The sequence below is a fragment of the Ascaphus truei genome, chromosome 21 (genome assembly GCF_040206685.1).
Source record: "Ascaphus truei isolate aAscTru1 chromosome 21, aAscTru1.hap1, whole genome shotgun sequence".
In the NCBI taxonomy this organism is placed as follows: Eukaryota; Metazoa; Chordata; class Amphibia; order Anura; family Ascaphidae; genus Ascaphus; species Ascaphus truei.
The window spans coordinates 6,422,902-6,439,913 of record NC_134503.1 but is presented as its reverse complement, the minus strand read 5'-3'; the positions used below and the strand labels follow the sequence as shown (position 1 = coordinate 6,439,913).

The 17,012-nt window shown below is 47.5% G+C and overlaps 1 protein-coding gene across 3 annotated transcripts in view; it reads left to right on the top strand.

Annotated features, from left to right (window-relative positions):
- Positions 1-16,807, top strand: part of SETX (senataxin) — a 38,828-nt gene extending 22,021 nt beyond the window's left edge. For 2 of the 3 annotated variants that reach the window (XM_075578742.1, XM_075578741.1), the window contains exons 14-25: positions 1,870-2,023; positions 2,252-2,353; positions 2,497-2,603; positions 3,227-3,298; positions 4,137-4,286; positions 4,700-4,807; positions 6,027-6,199; positions 6,290-6,382; positions 7,497-7,664; positions 11,578-11,676; positions 11,779-11,866; positions 12,342-16,807. In XM_075578742.1, coding sequence (XP_075434857.1) covers positions 1,870-2,023; positions 2,252-2,353; positions 2,497-2,603; positions 3,227-3,298; positions 4,137-4,286; positions 4,700-4,807; positions 6,027-6,199; positions 6,290-6,382; positions 7,497-7,664; positions 11,578-11,676; positions 11,779-11,866; positions 12,342-12,980 — 1,953 coding nt within the window. In that variant the 3' untranslated portion in view covers positions 12,981-16,807. Of the gene's footprint in view, positions 1-1,869; positions 2,024-2,251; positions 2,354-2,496; positions 2,604-3,226; positions 3,299-4,136; positions 4,287-4,699; positions 4,808-6,026; positions 6,200-6,289; positions 6,383-7,496; positions 7,665-11,577; positions 11,677-11,778; positions 11,867-12,341 lie in introns of those variants that run through there. The other variant, XR_012789581.1, reaches the window with a different exon arrangement.
- The last annotated feature ends 205 nt before the right edge of the window (positions 16,808-17,012 follow it).

Below are 17,012 nucleotides of genomic sequence, written 5' to 3'. Positions count from 1 at the left end.
TTGTTCAAAACACATGGCAATAATCCAGAAGTGGAAGAACGAGAAGATACCACTAATGTACCGTGCGTCCTCCCTAAAGACGTGGCAAAGGCAATAAAATCCATGAAGAATGGGAAGGCCCCCTGGGAACATGGAATTACAACTGAAATCTTGTAAGCGGTAGAGAAAATTCTTGCAAAACTCTTTACTTGCTGCTTAAAGAACAGGAAAACTCCAGAACAATCGAACCGTGCCATAGTTGTCCTCATCCACAAGAAAGGAGATGCACAAGATCTCGGGAAACAACCCAGTCTGAGAAACAACCCAGTCTACTTCCTATTACTTGCAAAGATACTCCCTAGTCGTCTGCAATTGGCCCTGGACTTTGCCCAGCCTGGAGGACAAGCATGATTTTGCTGCGGATACAAAACAATGTACCACATCCAAGTCGTACTAGAAATGCTTTCCTGAAGTAATGAATATGATTTTCCACTACTCTGGATTTGTAGATTATGAAAAAGCATTTGATTCTGTCTACAACTCAGCGGTTTTTTTTTTTAAAGGCCAAGCGTTGAAGCGTACTTTGATTATTATAAGGAACATTTACCAGAATACCAGATTGATCATTATATTACATAAAGATATAGGCAAGATGAGGATCAGCGATGGAGACACCATGTCACCACACTTTTCTTTTCACAGCAACAATTGAATTGTTCAGGACATTAAATTGGGAACTAAAGGGAGTCAAAATCAACGGCGAATACTCGCGTCGCCTAAGATTTGCAGATGACGTTATTTTTGCCACATGTCCAGAAGACCTCAAGCAACAAATCTGAGAACTCGCCGAAGGAAGACGGTGGGCCTCCATGTTAATCTTGGCAAGACCAAGGTGGTAATCAACAAACGTGTTAACCCTACTTCATTAAACAAGCATGTGTGTGATTGTAAAGAAGACAGATAGGAAAAAGCAGGCACCAGCAAAGCAGGAACAAAAAATAATAAAGGAACATCCAAAGAGCGTGTGCCCATTAAAAAGATGATTTAATGGATTCCAGCAAAGGTTACAACAACATTATGGGGTACATAGCGCCCCACCAACGCGTTTCGAGCGTAAGCTCTTTTTCAAGGTGACTTTAAAGTACTCACATGCCCGTTTTTTAAAAATATTGTTGTAACCCTTGCTGGAATCCATTAAATCATCTTTTTAATGGGCACACGCTCTTTGGATGTTCCTTTATTATTTTTTGTTCCTGCTTTGCTGGTGCCTGCTTTTTCCTATCTGTCTTCTTTGCTAGCATGCTGAAAAATCGGAAGCACACCCCCTGCTGTGGATGAAAGTCTGGACAACCTGGATTACACATCCCATCAAGAGTGAGTTATTTCATTTTTGCCTCCATACCGATATATTATGCTGGGTCACTATATTGTGAGGTCCCTTACTACAGTGCTTGTTGGGACCCTAGCCCACTAGTCGGTTTATCATGGAGCTGTTAGTGTTATAAATGTCTGGGATTTAAATCATGTCCAACCACTGGGGAGTATATATCTGCAGGATTCTACAATCAAGTTTATTTTAAACCTATGGGTTGTTGTTTGGAGCACCACACACCTACTACATTTTGTGTGTGATTGTAAACTTTTGGAGACCAGGTCTATGATAAAAGCTCTGCTGAGTAATTGTTCTTTATTCCTCAATGTTTGCCTGATGAAGTTATAAATCATCTGCATTTTCCTGTGTTTTATGCTCACACTGTTATGTACGTTTTTGGCTTTATGTTACAGTAAACTAATCTGATAAACTGCAGAAATTATGCAGAAACTCTCCACGTGCACAACTAAAGCTCACTGTTCAATGTCCCTTTTTTGTTTTATTTCTTAAATCTACAGAACATCAATAAGGTCACAGATCAGAATTTCAATGCCAAGAACAAGCGGAACAGAGTTCTGGTGTGTGCACCTTCCAACGCTGCTCTTGATGACCTAATGAAAAAGATCATATTGGAATTCAAGGACAAATGTCACGACAAGAGGAATACACTAGGTGTGTGATGATTCTGCAGAGTGAGTTGTCCTCGTTGTAGAATGTCTCGTCACAATGTCCCTTTAAATGTCCTAAATCAAAACCTATGCTTGGGGCCTACCTCCCAAAACAATCAATGTTTTATAACAAAGCTTTTAGTGACCCGTATTAAAGAATGAAGTAATTTCAAAGTAAGAAGAACTCTATTTTATATATGTATATCTCATTTGGTTCGTTGTCCTTGGGCAGGTAACTGCGGAGACATAAACTTGGTGCGCCTGGGATCAGAGAGAACCATTTCAAACGATGTGGTGAAATTCAGCCTGGACAGTCAAGTCAACTACAGAATAAGTGAGTCAAGTGTACAGGTTTCTCTTTACAAGTGCCGTTAACATGACCGTGACTAACCCCTGGTATACCTTCTCCATGGCGAGTGAGACCATGCAGTGTGTATTGTGAGCATGTTTGACCTTGTGACTTTCGTTCACCTGCAGGCAGAGCTCACCAAGATCAGAACATACACCGGCAGAAGGAAGCATTGGATCGCCAGTTGGATGAGTTGTCTCGAGAGCGGGCAATGGAAAAATGCAACAAAAACACGGTAGGTTTTCAGTGGAGATCAGTGCATGATCATTGTCATAAGCAAAGGAGTGTAGTGCGTGAAATCATGACGGCCTTTGATCAGAGATACCTTTTCGAGTTAACTAAAAGAGTGCATTAGTGACAGGAGATCCTGCCTCCCCATGCTGATTGCACTATGCTGATTTGCACCGGGAGAAAAGCAATACTTTACAATTTTGACAAATGCATTTGAATCTTTAGCAGTTTATTAAGGGAAGTTGTAGGCTCTGCCCAAGTATAGTAGTTACCTTCATGTAACCCCTTCCCTTGATTGGGGAGTGATGGTAACTATACTCCTGTAGTGCATTTCTGCTACATCCGAGAACATAGAAGTTCATACTCCTACAGTCTTAAAGGAGGAACGATGGTTTAAGCCAGGGGTGGCTAACTCCTGTCCCCAACGGCCACCAACAGGTCAGGTTTTCAGTATATCCCTTCAGCACAGGGGGCTCCATCAGTGGCTCAGCCATTTTGAATGACACAGGAAGGATAGTTACTTGGGTATGGGTTAAAGCCTTAGTACGGGTACCATTTGCTCACTTGTCTGCATCATGCTGCACTGAAATGGACGTGTTTTATATTTTTGGGTTCCTTTTCGACCAGTGTGTACAGCTGGAGGAGAAAATCGCCAGACTGTCCAAGGAAAGGCAGCTGCTGGCTAACGCTCTGAAGGAGGTAAACCCTTTGAACACAAAGCATGTATGTTTAATCATTATATCAGCAATAAGGGTTGACTAGACATTTTTATTTTATTTTTGATTACAGGTTTGAAGCGGGGTCTCCCGAGATGAACCCTGTTAATTTCAGCTCCGGAGCCCCCTACTTCCAGAGATACTTAACTTGCGTAGCGGTGCCGGTATTTCTACACGCAGAGAAACTGTGATCCTTAATGTAATAGCGGCATTTAATTGTCCCGCCTCGCACGGGCCAATAGAAAGCCTTGACGTCATCCGGTGCGGCTTCTTATTGGCCCACATTACCTGGTCCTTTAAACTCCGTAGAGATACCGGCGCCCTCTTCGGAGGTAAGTATCTTCAGAAGCAGGGGGTCCCCGGAACTGAAATTAGCGGAATTCAGCTCCCGAGCCCCCCTGCTTCAAACCTGCAATGAAAAAATAAATACATTAAGTTAATCTGTATTGCTGATTTTAAGCCCTCGGCAGCCATACGTTGCAGGGCTCTCTGGCAGCCGAGGGGTTAACACCTTAATTCACCCTGGTAATTGGTCATTTTAAAACCACATGTCGCAGCAATTAAACCTTTTAATAGGGTTAAAAAGCATAGGGAGGCAATTTGGTGCCGGTTATTTCCTGTGTGCTGTGTATATACCTTCCCAAAGAGCTATTAATGAGCATAATGAAGGAATTCCAGTGAAAAGCCCAAAAGCTGTGACATATGCCCAAAGTTTAGTTGATGAAAGTTACATTGGGAAATGTCCAGAGAGAGCTGGGAGGACGGAGGGGTCAGGCATCCTTCATTGTGCTGACATTACTCTGGTGTCCTCCCATTGCAAGCTGCGCAGACGTCCGCAGGAGGTGCAGCGGAACATCATCCTGGAGTCTCACGTCATCTGCTGCACGCTGAGCACCAGCGGAGGCTTCCTGCTGGAGTCCGCCTTCCGGCAGCTGGGACAGGAACCCTTCAGCTGCGTCATCGTGGATGAGGTCAGTGACAAGGGTGTCCACCCCTACCCCCTACACACACCGTGTACGTGTTAATGTAACACCAAATGTATATATTTATAGTGCGTGTTTATTGTATGTGTATGTGTATGTGACATTGGGTGTTTTGACACATTGAAGTCCTATTTTGGTTATAGTGAAGTGCCAAATTAGAGAATGATACTTGACACTGTATTTTATTTCGTGGAGGTGTTTAATTACTGGGCTGTACCAAAGAATTTTGTGTATACAAATGTTACTGGCATTTCCTAAATTAAAATAAAGTATATTTTCTCCCTGTAATAACAATGTCCTGTCCTGTATTTTCATCAGCGCAGCAGGAAGGGGAAGGCATGAATATTTCGTAATGGAGTATGACATGTAATGTGCATCGTTTCTTTGCATGTCTTTCCCAGGCTGGGCAGGCTTGTGAGGTAGAGACCCTCATCCCGCTCGTCCATCGCTGTTCTAAACTGGTGCTGGTCGGTGATCCGGAGCAGCTCCCATCCACGGTTATATCTGTGGTAAGAGCCTGCACTCCTAGTACTCACTCTACTCACTCTACTGGAACATATCATGGTGGTTGCATCGTATGCTGTCGGCGGTTTAATCCTGGAGGAGACCCCATTTTTTGGAACGGTTTAAAAAGTAAAAAGGCAGCGCCCGGCACGTGTGAATTGAAGAAAAAAGTGTCTTTATTGAGGTTACGTATTCCTCCTACGCGTTTCGGTTCCAGTATGAAGCGAAATGCGGAGGCGGAATATGTAACCTCAATGGAGAGACTTTATATTCTTCAATTCACGAGCGCCGGCCGCTGCCTTTCTACTTTTGGAACTGTATATAAGAATCGGTGACACCGGTTTAATAAAGGTCTTATGTCCCAGAGAAAAACGGCTTGTAGTATGTATGTGCTAAGCAACGGGTGCAACTGCCTACTCATTTTTGTGCGGGTAGGTATTGAAATACATTCATTATAACATCATGTAAGGCATCTGCTGATAACACACAACTCCACGCCATTCCCAATATCCATACAACGCATAAGGTCTCTAAAAAATACAAGGGGGAATGGATTCCTTTTCTTCCTCATATAAGATCAATGTAAAGATGTTTTTGTTGTTGCCCAGTGGCCATTGTGCAGATCACATAACGCTGTATAACATTACAGCCACCATGTACCTGTGCCCAGAAGAAGGGAATGGACAGGAATGGAATTGATTGCACATTGCACTCATTGAGATACCGGACCATATTTACGAAGCGCTGTATGGCCGGTGCTGGAAGACCCCTGACTGTCTGTTGAAGTCAATGGGCTTTCAATGCCAGAAAGTGTCTTATGGCAGAAGGCTGCTTAGTTAATATGGGCAACAACGATATGCTTGTGTCAGAAAGAGCTGGCACTGGGATTCAGACTTGGTTCTCCAAGGTCAGATCCCTTGACCCTGAGGTTACGCTCATGGCTGAGACCTGTGCATGGGGTGCTCAACTTGTGTCCTTAAGACTTCCCTCCCCCCAATAGGTCAGGTTTTAAGGATATCCCTGCTTCAGCACATGCTGCAGTCTTCGACTGAGCCACTGATTGAGCTGCCTGTGCTGAAGCAGGGATAGCCTGAAAATCTGACCAGTTGGTGGCCCTTGAGGACTGGAGTCGAGCACCACTGCTCTATGCTGCAGACCTTTTTTTTTTCTTTCAGTGCCGATGGCTTCAGTAAAGCTGACCGGCAGCTGCCCCCTCTCTTTCAGAAAGCCGAGGAGCTTGGTTATGGGCAGTCCCTAATGTCCCGGCTGTGCCGGCATTTGGAGAGCGCGGGCCAGAGAAACGGGGTAATGCAGTTAACGGTTCAGTATCGCATGCACCCGGACATCTGCCTCTTCCCTTCTCATTACATCTACAGACGCATGTTAAAGACAGACAGGTAACTAAAGCTCTTTGCATAGAAAAGCCGGAGGGACCTGCGCTGACCAAGTAGCCGCTTCTGATTTTCTTATTGTCATACCCTCGGCAGGGCGACGGAGGAAACGCGGTGTTCTTCGGAGTGGCCTTTCCAGCCGTACATGCTGTTTGACATCGCTGACGGTTTTGAAAAAAAAGAGCGAGAGTATGTACCATAATAACAAAAACCTGAATACTTAGGCCTCGTCCAGGGTGAAGGCTCGCTCGCTTGCGCGCCCGGGCGCAACGCGATGAGTCAGCGTGAGGCAATGAGAGTGGCCGTTGTGAGCTCGCGTGTGCACATGAGTTTAGAGGAGCGCTGCTTGAGGAGACAAACCAATTTGTATTTGTCGTGTGATGGCTGGGACACGGCTTCTCCCCTGCTCGCTACAGCCCATTTTCAAATGGCCAGGAATCGCTCCAGCGTGCTCCGCGCGTGTCGTCACGGCGCTCGAGAGCGAGCGTGCATTTACCGTGGCCGAGGCCTCACTCCGCATCGGCTAATCTGGAACTAGAGGCACAGTTAGACAGTCTGAGGCCATCACGAAGTCTGTGGTAGTGGCAGGAATGCAGGATAAAGGGCGTAAAACTAAGTATTTGCCAGCGGGGTTCATTGTCTATAGCAGGGGTGGGCAACTCCAGTCCTCAAGGGCCACCAGCAGGTCAGGTTTTCAGTATATCCCTGCTTCAGCACAGGTGGCTCAATCAGTGGCTCCAGTTTTCAACTGCAAAACCTGTGCTGAAGCAGGGATATCCTGAAAACCTGACCTGTCGGTGGCCCTTGAGGCTTAGAGTTGTCCACCCCTGCTCTATAGGTTGTGATACCTTTTTAAGGAGATTATAGTTACAGATTTACATAGTGGATGAGTTTGAAAAAAGACTTCTCTTCCAGTTCAGCCTCTGTTCGGTGTTCTCCTTAAACAAAATTATTGTGTTGAACTGTCCAAACCACAACAGTTTCTTTTTCCAATTGTGCTGTTTACAGCATGGTACACTGCGATTTTCATGTAAGAAGAACCCACTTGGGGGCATTAGAACCTGAAACGTGTCTACATTTCGCCAGAACCAATATAGCTACTAGAACTTAGAGCCACAGGTACCTGAAACGGGTTAATGTCAGACTATTGCAGATCCCCACTAAATGTTACATCGCAATGACATTTTGTTGCTAGTCACTGGAAGTACGGCTGTAGCTTTGCAATATGTCGCTGCTATTTATGTGTAGCCAGCTACAGAAAGGTCCCAAGGTGTGGTTATTTTATTAGTTTTTTTCCCCCTAGGTCGTTTGCCAACCCTCATGAAATCAAAGTAGTGATGGCCCTTATTAAGCTAATTAAAAGCAAGATGAAGGAATTCACCTTCCGGAACATCGGGGTGATCACGCCGTACCGTGCGCAGAAGATGATGATCGTAGACGCGCTCCGGAAAGAGTTTGGAAACGACAACAGGTAAAGAAAATGTAAAACTGCTAAAGTTTCTCTGTTGCAGTTATTCCTTCGAAAAATGCAGTCCCCCTGCAGTGGGGTAACCGCCTTATGGGGCCCCCGGGCAACGCTGCAACGCCATGGAGGAGGGCTGCTCTATTACAGAACCCCCCCCCTGTGCTCGATCTGTGTCATTGCTGTGGGGAAGCGCGCTGAGGCCTTTATCCGCTTGGGAGGGGGGCGGGGGGTCATCCAGAGTTCCGGACGGAGGGTCCAGAGTCCCTTCAGGGTACCCAGGCGATAATTACGCCACTGGTCCCCTAAAAGTAACTTTTATTAATTGTAAGAAAAAGAGAACAGGGTCCCCCCCCCCAAAAAAATCAGTGCATCAGAGTTATATCCAACTGCATATGTATATGTCAGATTTGATTATTTCAATTGATTTGGAGATAGAATCTTCCAATATGCACCTGTGAGTGTTAATAAGGAGTAGTGAAGATGAGCTCAAATAATGGGTGTACGTATATACCACAGCCTCAGTGTAGAGCAGGCCTGCACAACATATGGCCCGCGGGCCGCATGCAGCCCGCCTGGCCTCTCTGTGCGGCCCGCGATGAATCTGGCCGGGCGCCAATTAATTAAACAATTAAATAAATGTAATGTTTTTTTTTTAAAATGACGCCGATTCTTTGCGCGCATGCGCAGGGCTCACTTCCCCTTCCCCCCCTGCTCCCTCCCCCCCCCGCTCCCAGCGTGGGATGGAGGGGGAAGTAACACTGAGCTCCTCCTGCGGCCTGCTTCCCTCCGCGGCCAGCTTCCCACGTCTCCCCGAGCTCACCACCCGTGGCCCCCCCCCCAAGCCCACCTCCCGTCCCGGGCAGCTGCCGCAGTGATATCGGGGGCAGGAGGGGAAAGCGTCCGGCGGCAACCTGCACCCACCCGGTCAAGGTAAGTCACTGTCACTCACTGTCAAGCACCCAGTCACTGTCACCCACCCAATCACTGTCTCCCACCCACCCAGTCACTGTAACCCACCCACCTAGTCACTGTCTCCCACCCACCCAGTCACTGTCACCCACCCACCCAGTCACTGTCACCCACCCACCCAGTCACTGTCTCCCACCCACCCAGTCACTGTCACCCACCCACCCAGTCACTGTCACCCACCCACCCAGTCACTGTCTCCCACCCACCCAGGCACTGTCTCCCACCCATCCAGTCACTGTCTCCCACCCACCCAGTCACTGTCACCCACCCACCCAGTCACTGTCACCCACCCACCCAGTCACTGTCACCCACCCACCCAGTCACTGTCTCCCACCCACCCAGTCACTGTCTCCCACCCACCCAGTCACTGTCACCCACCCACCCAGTCACTGTCACCCACCCACCCAGTCACTGTCTCCCACCCACCCAGGCACTGTCTCCCACCCATCCAGTCACTGTCTCCCACCCACCCAGTCACTGTCTCCCACCCACCCAGTCACTGTCTCCCACCCACCCAGTCACTGTTAGTCACTGTCTCCCACCCACCCACCCACCGCCATTCACCCAAGGGGGGAGAGTAATGTGAGGTGCAAGGGGGGAGAGGGATGTGAGGTGCAAGGGGGGAGAGGGATGTGAGGTGCAAGGGGGGAGAGGGATGTGAGGTGCAAGGGGGGAGAGGGATGTGAGGTGCAAGGGGGGAGAGGGATGTGAGGTGCAAGGGGGGAGAGGGATGTGAGGTGCAAGGGGGGAGAGGGATGTGAGGTGCAAGGGGGGAGAGGGATGTGAGGTGCAAGGGGGGAGAGGGATGTGAGGTGCAAGGGGGGAGGGGGATGTGAGGTGCAAGGGGGAGGGGGATGCGAGGTGCAAGGGGGGAGGGGGATGCGAGGTGCAAGGGGGGGGAGGGATGCGAGGTGCAAGGGGGGAGAGGGATGCGAGGTGCAAGGGGGGAGAGGGATGCGAGGTGCAAGGGGGGAGAGGGATGCGAGCTGCAAGGGGGGAGAGGGATGCGAGCTGCAAGGGGGGAGAGGGATGCGAGCTGCAAGGGGGTGGGATGTGTGTGGTGTGCAGGGGGTATTGTGTGTTTGATGTGGAGAGGGCGTATTATGTGTGTGGGTGAGGGGAAGAGATTGGGGTATGAGAGATAGATGGGGAGTATCGCAAAGGTTGATAGTGAGGGATTCTGGGGGAGATGTGAGGATGATGATGAGGGGTGCTGGGGGAGATATGATGATGATGATGATGAGAGGTGCTGGAGGAGAGATGATGATGATGATGATGATTTTACCCGTGCGGCCCAATTTTTTTTTCCTTGGAGCAGTTCGGCCCTTCTCACTTTACGAGTTGTGCAGGCCTGGTGTAGAGGGCAATGGAGCCAAGTACTGTCTATGAGAACCGTTACGGCTTCTTCTCCTCTACTAAATCAGGCTTGCCAGCCCTAGAGCATGAATCACTCTCCATCCCTGGTATCACATGAATACAAATGACAGGGGCGTCTATCTTCCGATGCGTGCTTCCAGCAGAATGGTAGGAGAAGGAGAGCCAAAAATGGAGAAGAAACGCGTCGGGGTGAATGTCCTGCTACCCTCCATGTTGTCAACCACACAATAAATGAAGTTTTTAATCTGGCCATTGCTGCATAGCCCCAGTCCTGTTCATGCTGCGCTCCACCTTTTTGTCTCCATTTTTGGATCTCCTCCTTTAATTGTATCACATACAAATTCGTGTATTTTCCTTTCTCCAGGGAAACGGTATTTAAGCGCATCAGTGTTTCTGTTTCACTGTCGACAGCATTATAATTACTTTGCAAACCTAGAACAAAGCAAAAATGACAATTTATCCATGGCTTTAAGGACAGTATTTTCATTAATTTTTTTTAATCACTGAAAGACATTAGATAAAGATTGCAATAAAGCCTCCACAGCACGTGTCAATCATCCCTATGTAACATATGAAACATGGCGCAGGTAAAAGAGTACCCGCAGCATGATACGCAGCTGTGACACTGATTCAGGGCAAATAGAAAGCAGTTTAATGCAAAGAGCGAATACATCTGATTAAGCAGAGCATGCTAAACAGTTAAATACTCCCCCCAGAGAGGTGTATACCCAGGAGTACCGGGAAGGGGGACAAACAACACACTGATCGACATACTATAGAACATAGAACTGCTTAATCACATGTATGCTCTGCATGAAACTGCTTTCTGTTTGGCCTTGATTGCTGTCACAGCTGCGTACCCTGCTGCAGCTACTCAAACTCTATGTGTCTGGCGAGGGTCGGGGAAACCCTCATACCTGCGCGCACCACGTTTTCCTATATATGTGTAGTTGCGCTAACTGACCCTAGATTCTGCTTATTAAACATGGCACTTTCGTTGGATTACTTTCATTTTTGGAGGGTCTGCTCCTTTTATTCTGCAACAAACAAATATCTCATGCGCCAAAGTATTTCAATTGTACTTGTATTGTAGACTGGGAGTGCGCGCATCATTTACAGAGTCATTCTATACCGGCCGCTCGGGCTATTTACCCGCAATATATAGAATTGTCTTCTTAATCCAGAGGTTCCCAACTCCAGTCCTCAAGATCCCCACCACCCCCCAAACAGGTCAGGTTTTCAGGATATCCCTGCTTCAGCACAGGTGGCTCAATCTGAGCCTCTGATTTGAGTCACCTGTGCTAAAGCAGGGACTGATTGAGCCACCTGTGCTGTGGCAGGGATATTCTGAAAACCTGACCTGTTTGGGGGTCTTGAGGACCTGGAGCAGAGAACCCCTGTCCAAATTTCCCTGCTATAACCATAGCTGCCTATAGATGGCATCGACGGGCCGAGTTGATATCCTGAGATACTGTGTAACCAACAGATGCAAGTAAAGCTCCACTCTACTTGAGCAAGGTATGATTGAGCTGAAGGAAAGCGAAGCTCTCACCCTAGTAACTCTTTCTCTCAGGCCTGCAGAAGTGGACACAGTAGATGGCTTTCAGGGTCGCCAGAAGGATTGCATCATTGTGACATGCGTCCGCGCCAACCCCGGTCACGGCTGCATTGGGTGGGTAACCCCAAGTCTCTGTTTTGTGTTCCTTTTTGTTTAATGGACTACAGTCTTAGTGTGACGTTTCTATTTTGTCCCCCTTATCTGTGTCATTTTTAGGTTTTTGGCCAGTCGCCAGCGACTCAATGTGACGATCACTAGAGCCAAGTTCAGTCTTTTTATCTTGGGAAGCCTCCGAACGCTGATGGTACGTAAGGCAGACGCTTTCTTTAGTAAGCACTGATCTAGTTGGGTATTGGCTCCTTCCTTCTAGCATATATTTTAGAGGTTTAGGATGTTCTTTGTTAAACGGAAGTCGGATACTATTGTAAAAAAGCAAGCACTGAATAAAATACATTACATTTGAATTAAAAAAAAAAACATTTGCCAATAAACCAATTGATTTGTCAATATGGGCATGGATTGCCACCATGGCAATGAATGGGCAAAAGCGCTATTACCCAGATCTGGATTTTGTGTGTGTGTGTCTTTAGAGGGTGCCCATTCATTGCCATTGGTGTTATCTTTGCTCCCATTAATGGCATAGGTAACCATCGGCCATTTCTGTGCTATAGTGCCCCGGTCAGCTGAATGAATAACCCCTTATGTGATTTACTTCAGCTGTGCAGCAAGGATTTATGTTTAAACTGCTTATTAATGTACTGTTCATGTTTTGGACACAGGAGAACAAGGACTGGAACGAGTTGATCCAGGATGCACAAAGAAGGGGAGCTCTCGTGAAGACGAAAGAGGAGAACTACTTCAAAGATGTCAACAAGATCCTAAAGCTGAAACCCATCGTGCAGCGGGCTCCTTCCTTTTCCAGCAGCAGGCCAGAGGAGAAGTCTGATGACAGGCATAAGACCATATTTTCACACGCTCACCGGCCAGAGGCTCCCAGAGAGTCCTATAATCCCCCCAGAACTGCACTTTCAGCGCCCCCCCGGGCTGTAGTGCACCCAGCTGTAGACTGCAGAAGAGATGCAGTTAAAAGCTCAGCAAGCAGTTCAGTTGCCGTTGCGATACCTGCGCCCCCAAGAGAGAAACTACAGGACCCCAGGTTGGCACGGCGGCTGGAAACCGCAAGGGACACCAACCCAGCGCCTGCCGGCTCACTGCATCAATCCAACTCGGACCTTGGGCGAGCCAGTACCTCTCACCGGCAGTACTCGCCCCTAACAGCCGGAGCGAAACGAGCGCACCAACCAACTCTCAGGGACTCGCGCTCGCTCAGCGAGGGTAATAACGGCAGCAGGCACAGGGAGAATAACATGCCACCTGAAAAAGGGCTGGATAACAAGAGAAGAAAGGTCTCTCATTAGGACTACAAATGTTATATTGGGGTTACTGTGGGGAGGAGTAACAGCGTCGCTGTCCTTCGTTCAGTGCTGCCAGACCCTGGAAACAACATGCATGATATGTCCTTCTCCTGCATTCTTTCTATGCAGCAGCCGCTAACCAAAGCCACTTGCCCTGTTAGAGGCACCCTCATCTCTCTACGTGGGGTTGGATCATTGTATAATAAATGTAACTGATAGTGTAACATAGTTGTGTAGATATGAACGTGACACTGAAGGGTGTGCTATTTTTTTATTCTAGACACAGGCGTGTTTTCATAGCAGCAAGGCACTGACATGGTTCAATGTTTGTCTGATAGTGTATAGTTACTTTTCATTTTGTACCAGGTGGACTAAGCCAGGGTGCTCGCCTCCAGTCCTCAAAACTCACCCCCTCCACCCCAACCCTTGTGACCGTTTCAATCTGCAGAGTGATGAATCCCTTGCTGCTCTGTATTCATTATTGAGCATTTCTGTGTAGGAGAAACCGGAGTAACTTGCTCCTCTGTATCTTCAATGTTTGATCGTAGACTTCTCATGACGAACTAAACTGGAGCATTTAAACCGAGGGACTTCAGAAGTTGTCTATCCATCATGATACTTGGAGCTCAGTGCTGCCCACTCTCCTTAGGCTGCGCTTATAGCGCCGTCGGGTTAAAACAAATGCATTGCCGCCGTCGCGTGCGCTTATAGTAGGAGCGGCGCAACGTTTTGGTCGAGATCGCTGGAAGTCATCTCAATTTGTTTTTTCCAGCGACCGCAGCCTGACGTCGCCGGCACTATAAGCGCATGTGACGGCGGCAATGCATTTGTCTTGACGCGACGTCGCTGTCGCTATAAGCGCAGCCTTACAGCAAATTCATTACAGAAGCTAAAATAGTTTTAATTGTGTTACTTTTTTGCAACAAGAGCCAATTTTAGTGTAATCTACATCAGATCCCCTGCTTTATTAGTTTTCAAACAGTTTATCACTGTGCATGCACACGCTGTTTTGTACATGAGGGGGGGGGGGGGCATATTTGGGGTAAACTACGCACATAGCTGCAGCCTGGCAGAGCTTTTGCTGTTAGTATGCAGGACACAAGGTGCAATCTTATAAGTGGCCGTCAGACAGCGCTAAGGCTATTGAAATTGCAGCCGGCTCTTGCATACATTCCTAATCCCGAAGTCAGACTGCAATTGGCACATCCCTGGTTTTCTCATTGGAAGAAGGATCTCTATCAATTGCCACCAGCATTGCATTTGTGTTTATCATCCGTACATGTGGATTTGTGATGTTCCAGCTATCTTCATTCATTGAGCATCCCTTGTGTTATACAGAACAATGCATAAAGCTGTTTTTTTTAACCCCTTGGATGCTAGAGCAGCTTGTAGTGCAGGAAAGGGCAACTGCAGTCCTCGGGGCCCACCAATGGGTCAGGTTTTCGGGATATCCCAGCTTCAGCACAGGTGGCGCAGCCGAAGATTTCGACTGAGCCACCTGTGCTGAAGCTGGGATATCCTGAAAACTGACCTGTTTATAGCGCTTCCGGACGAGTTGGCTACCCCTGCTTCAGCGCATTGCAAAATAATCTGTTGCAGTCTACTCTGACATGCAACTAAATCAATTTTTCTTTTAAAAAGTGCTTTAAGAAACCAGTGCTGCAGTGTTACAGGCATCGTTCAGCGGGAGTGGCGGAGACGCTCTTTAACCGATTTTACTAACAGGATGGGACGTGGCACTTCTGTATGCTAATGTAAAGCATCATTGCAGGTTTAGATCATGGAATGATTTACATTTTCAATACAGATCATTTAAATCACTCACAACTTGAGCGTCAGTGCAGTCTGACAACCCGTGAAACATTTTTCTTGGTCATTTTCAGTGCAATAATTGGGGGTGTCCCCCAAAAGTTCAGAATGCACCCCCTAAGATCTTAACGGTACCTCTAAACCCTTCCACTCTGAAAGCCACGGTGAGCATTGGTTCCATTTCGAGCCTCCCTTGCCCAACAGGAGAATGCTGCACGCAGGTGACGACCAAGTGCGCAGTGAATTCCTGACGCCCGTAATAGGATAAAGGCACGAAAATCGAGATCGCCACTCCAGTGGGCTTCGTGATCAATTAGAATACGTTTATTTTAAGGAAATCGACGTTTCGGACCCAACGCGGACCTTTTTGGCAGGGTGCTGTCTTATGTGTGCACTAAGGCTATTGAGAAAGGTTCACAGGATCAACACGTCGATTCCCTTTAAAATAAACGTATTCTAATTGATCACGAAGCCCAATGGTGTGGAGGTCTCTTGTAATGTCTTTAGCTCTGGCCTCACTCGTGTGAGGTGTCCTGGGCACCCGTGGCGGATCTTGTTTTTGTGCCTGCACCTATTCGTTCATTTTCTTCATCGAAATAGGATAGGCTCCCACTTTGTAAGGCTACTGTCTGCCATGGGATGGGCCCCTCTCCCAAGACAATGTTACTGGAGATGTAACTAATCAAATATACTGTTCAGAAACGGGTGGCGATGCCTGCAATGCTGCTTTGAGGTGTTTCACTGTGCAAAGGAGCAGGATCAAACTGATTATGCAGTAGCAGTCTGCCATTGTTGTACCTATACAATATCTTAAATCATGGGGGGCTCAACTCCAGTCCTCGAGCTCCCCCTGCCCCCCAACAGGTCAGGTGTTGAGGATGACCCAGTTTCAGTGCAGGTGGCTCAATCAGTCACTGTTCAGCACCTGTGCTGACGCTGAGGTATCCTCAAAACCTGATCTCTTTTTTTTGGGGGGGGGGGGGGGCGGTTGAAGACGAGTTGATCAACCCTGTCTTAAATGTATGCGGTTGTTATGGAAATCATAGGTGTGCAGTAAAGTAGCTTATGTAAATGGCAGCCTAAGGAGGCAAAGGTTTTAAGCATCCTTTTTTTAGTTTTTTTTTTGTATTTGTTAGAACCCAAGTGATGAGTCGGTAGCCCCGATGTGAAGCGTGTCCCTATTAGTTTTTCAAAGTCTCCTTGATTTTGTTGCTGGTAACTGGGCAAAGTTCTGGTGCAGGATGCCAATCTGTGCACCCCAAGATGCACAGAGCCGCTTGTAAGAGTCACCGCTTGGCATACCGATGGTGGGACGTTTCTCCACAAACTTATCCCACTGCTCAGTTCGCTGTTGTCAGATACGTTACGGTGGGGTATAATTAGCAGCACCGTTAATCCACAAACATCCAACTGGCGTTATCAACCTGTACCAGTATCAGGCTACGAAGACGTGCCAGTGTCCTTTATTCAAAGGCGGCAGAACTAATAACTTTTGAACCCAGTAACCATGGCCCCTTCAACGCATTGCTGTCCTCTTTACAAACCCCTCCCACCCCCCCCTCAACCCTGTTAAAGTGGCATTTGTCAAAAAAAGGTCCCCTGGCACCTTCCTGTCTGCTTAAAGTGTAAGGGCACCTGCCATACGAGTGCTGGCCCAATGATCAGAATAACGAGTGTAGCTAGCAATTCATTGAATAAGGATTGGGCGCCAGCTACAATGGGGTCCGTGCCACAGTTTGCTGTCGGAGGGGTTAGGAAAGCATGGAGACCTTTTCAAACTATGTGTAACATTGATTCATCCCGGTATTGTTTCCATCACTTGGGACCAAAAGAACATCCCATTTGTGTCTCCCCATCTCCCCAATAATCCGTTCTCCGAGAGCAATGTGCCGCTCATGTTGCATCTAGTGAGGATTCTAGCAAAATACAGGCCATACCCAATGGCGGGAGACTTTATTATTATTATTATTTTGCTCCGCTTTCCAATGTAAATATTTTCAATAAAGAAATATTTAAATACCTGGATTTTTAATGCTAACTATTCTCATGGGTTTGGTGTGAACTTCCTGTGCTTAACCCTTTCTTACCCGGGGGGGGGGGGGAGCTGTGTATGGTCTTGACCCTTTTCTCAATTTCACAATACGTCGCATTGTTGCGTATGAATCCCTTTTTAACGGCTGTCTCGTTGCGTCAGGACTGCCCCTGTGTGAGCATGATCCAGCAATG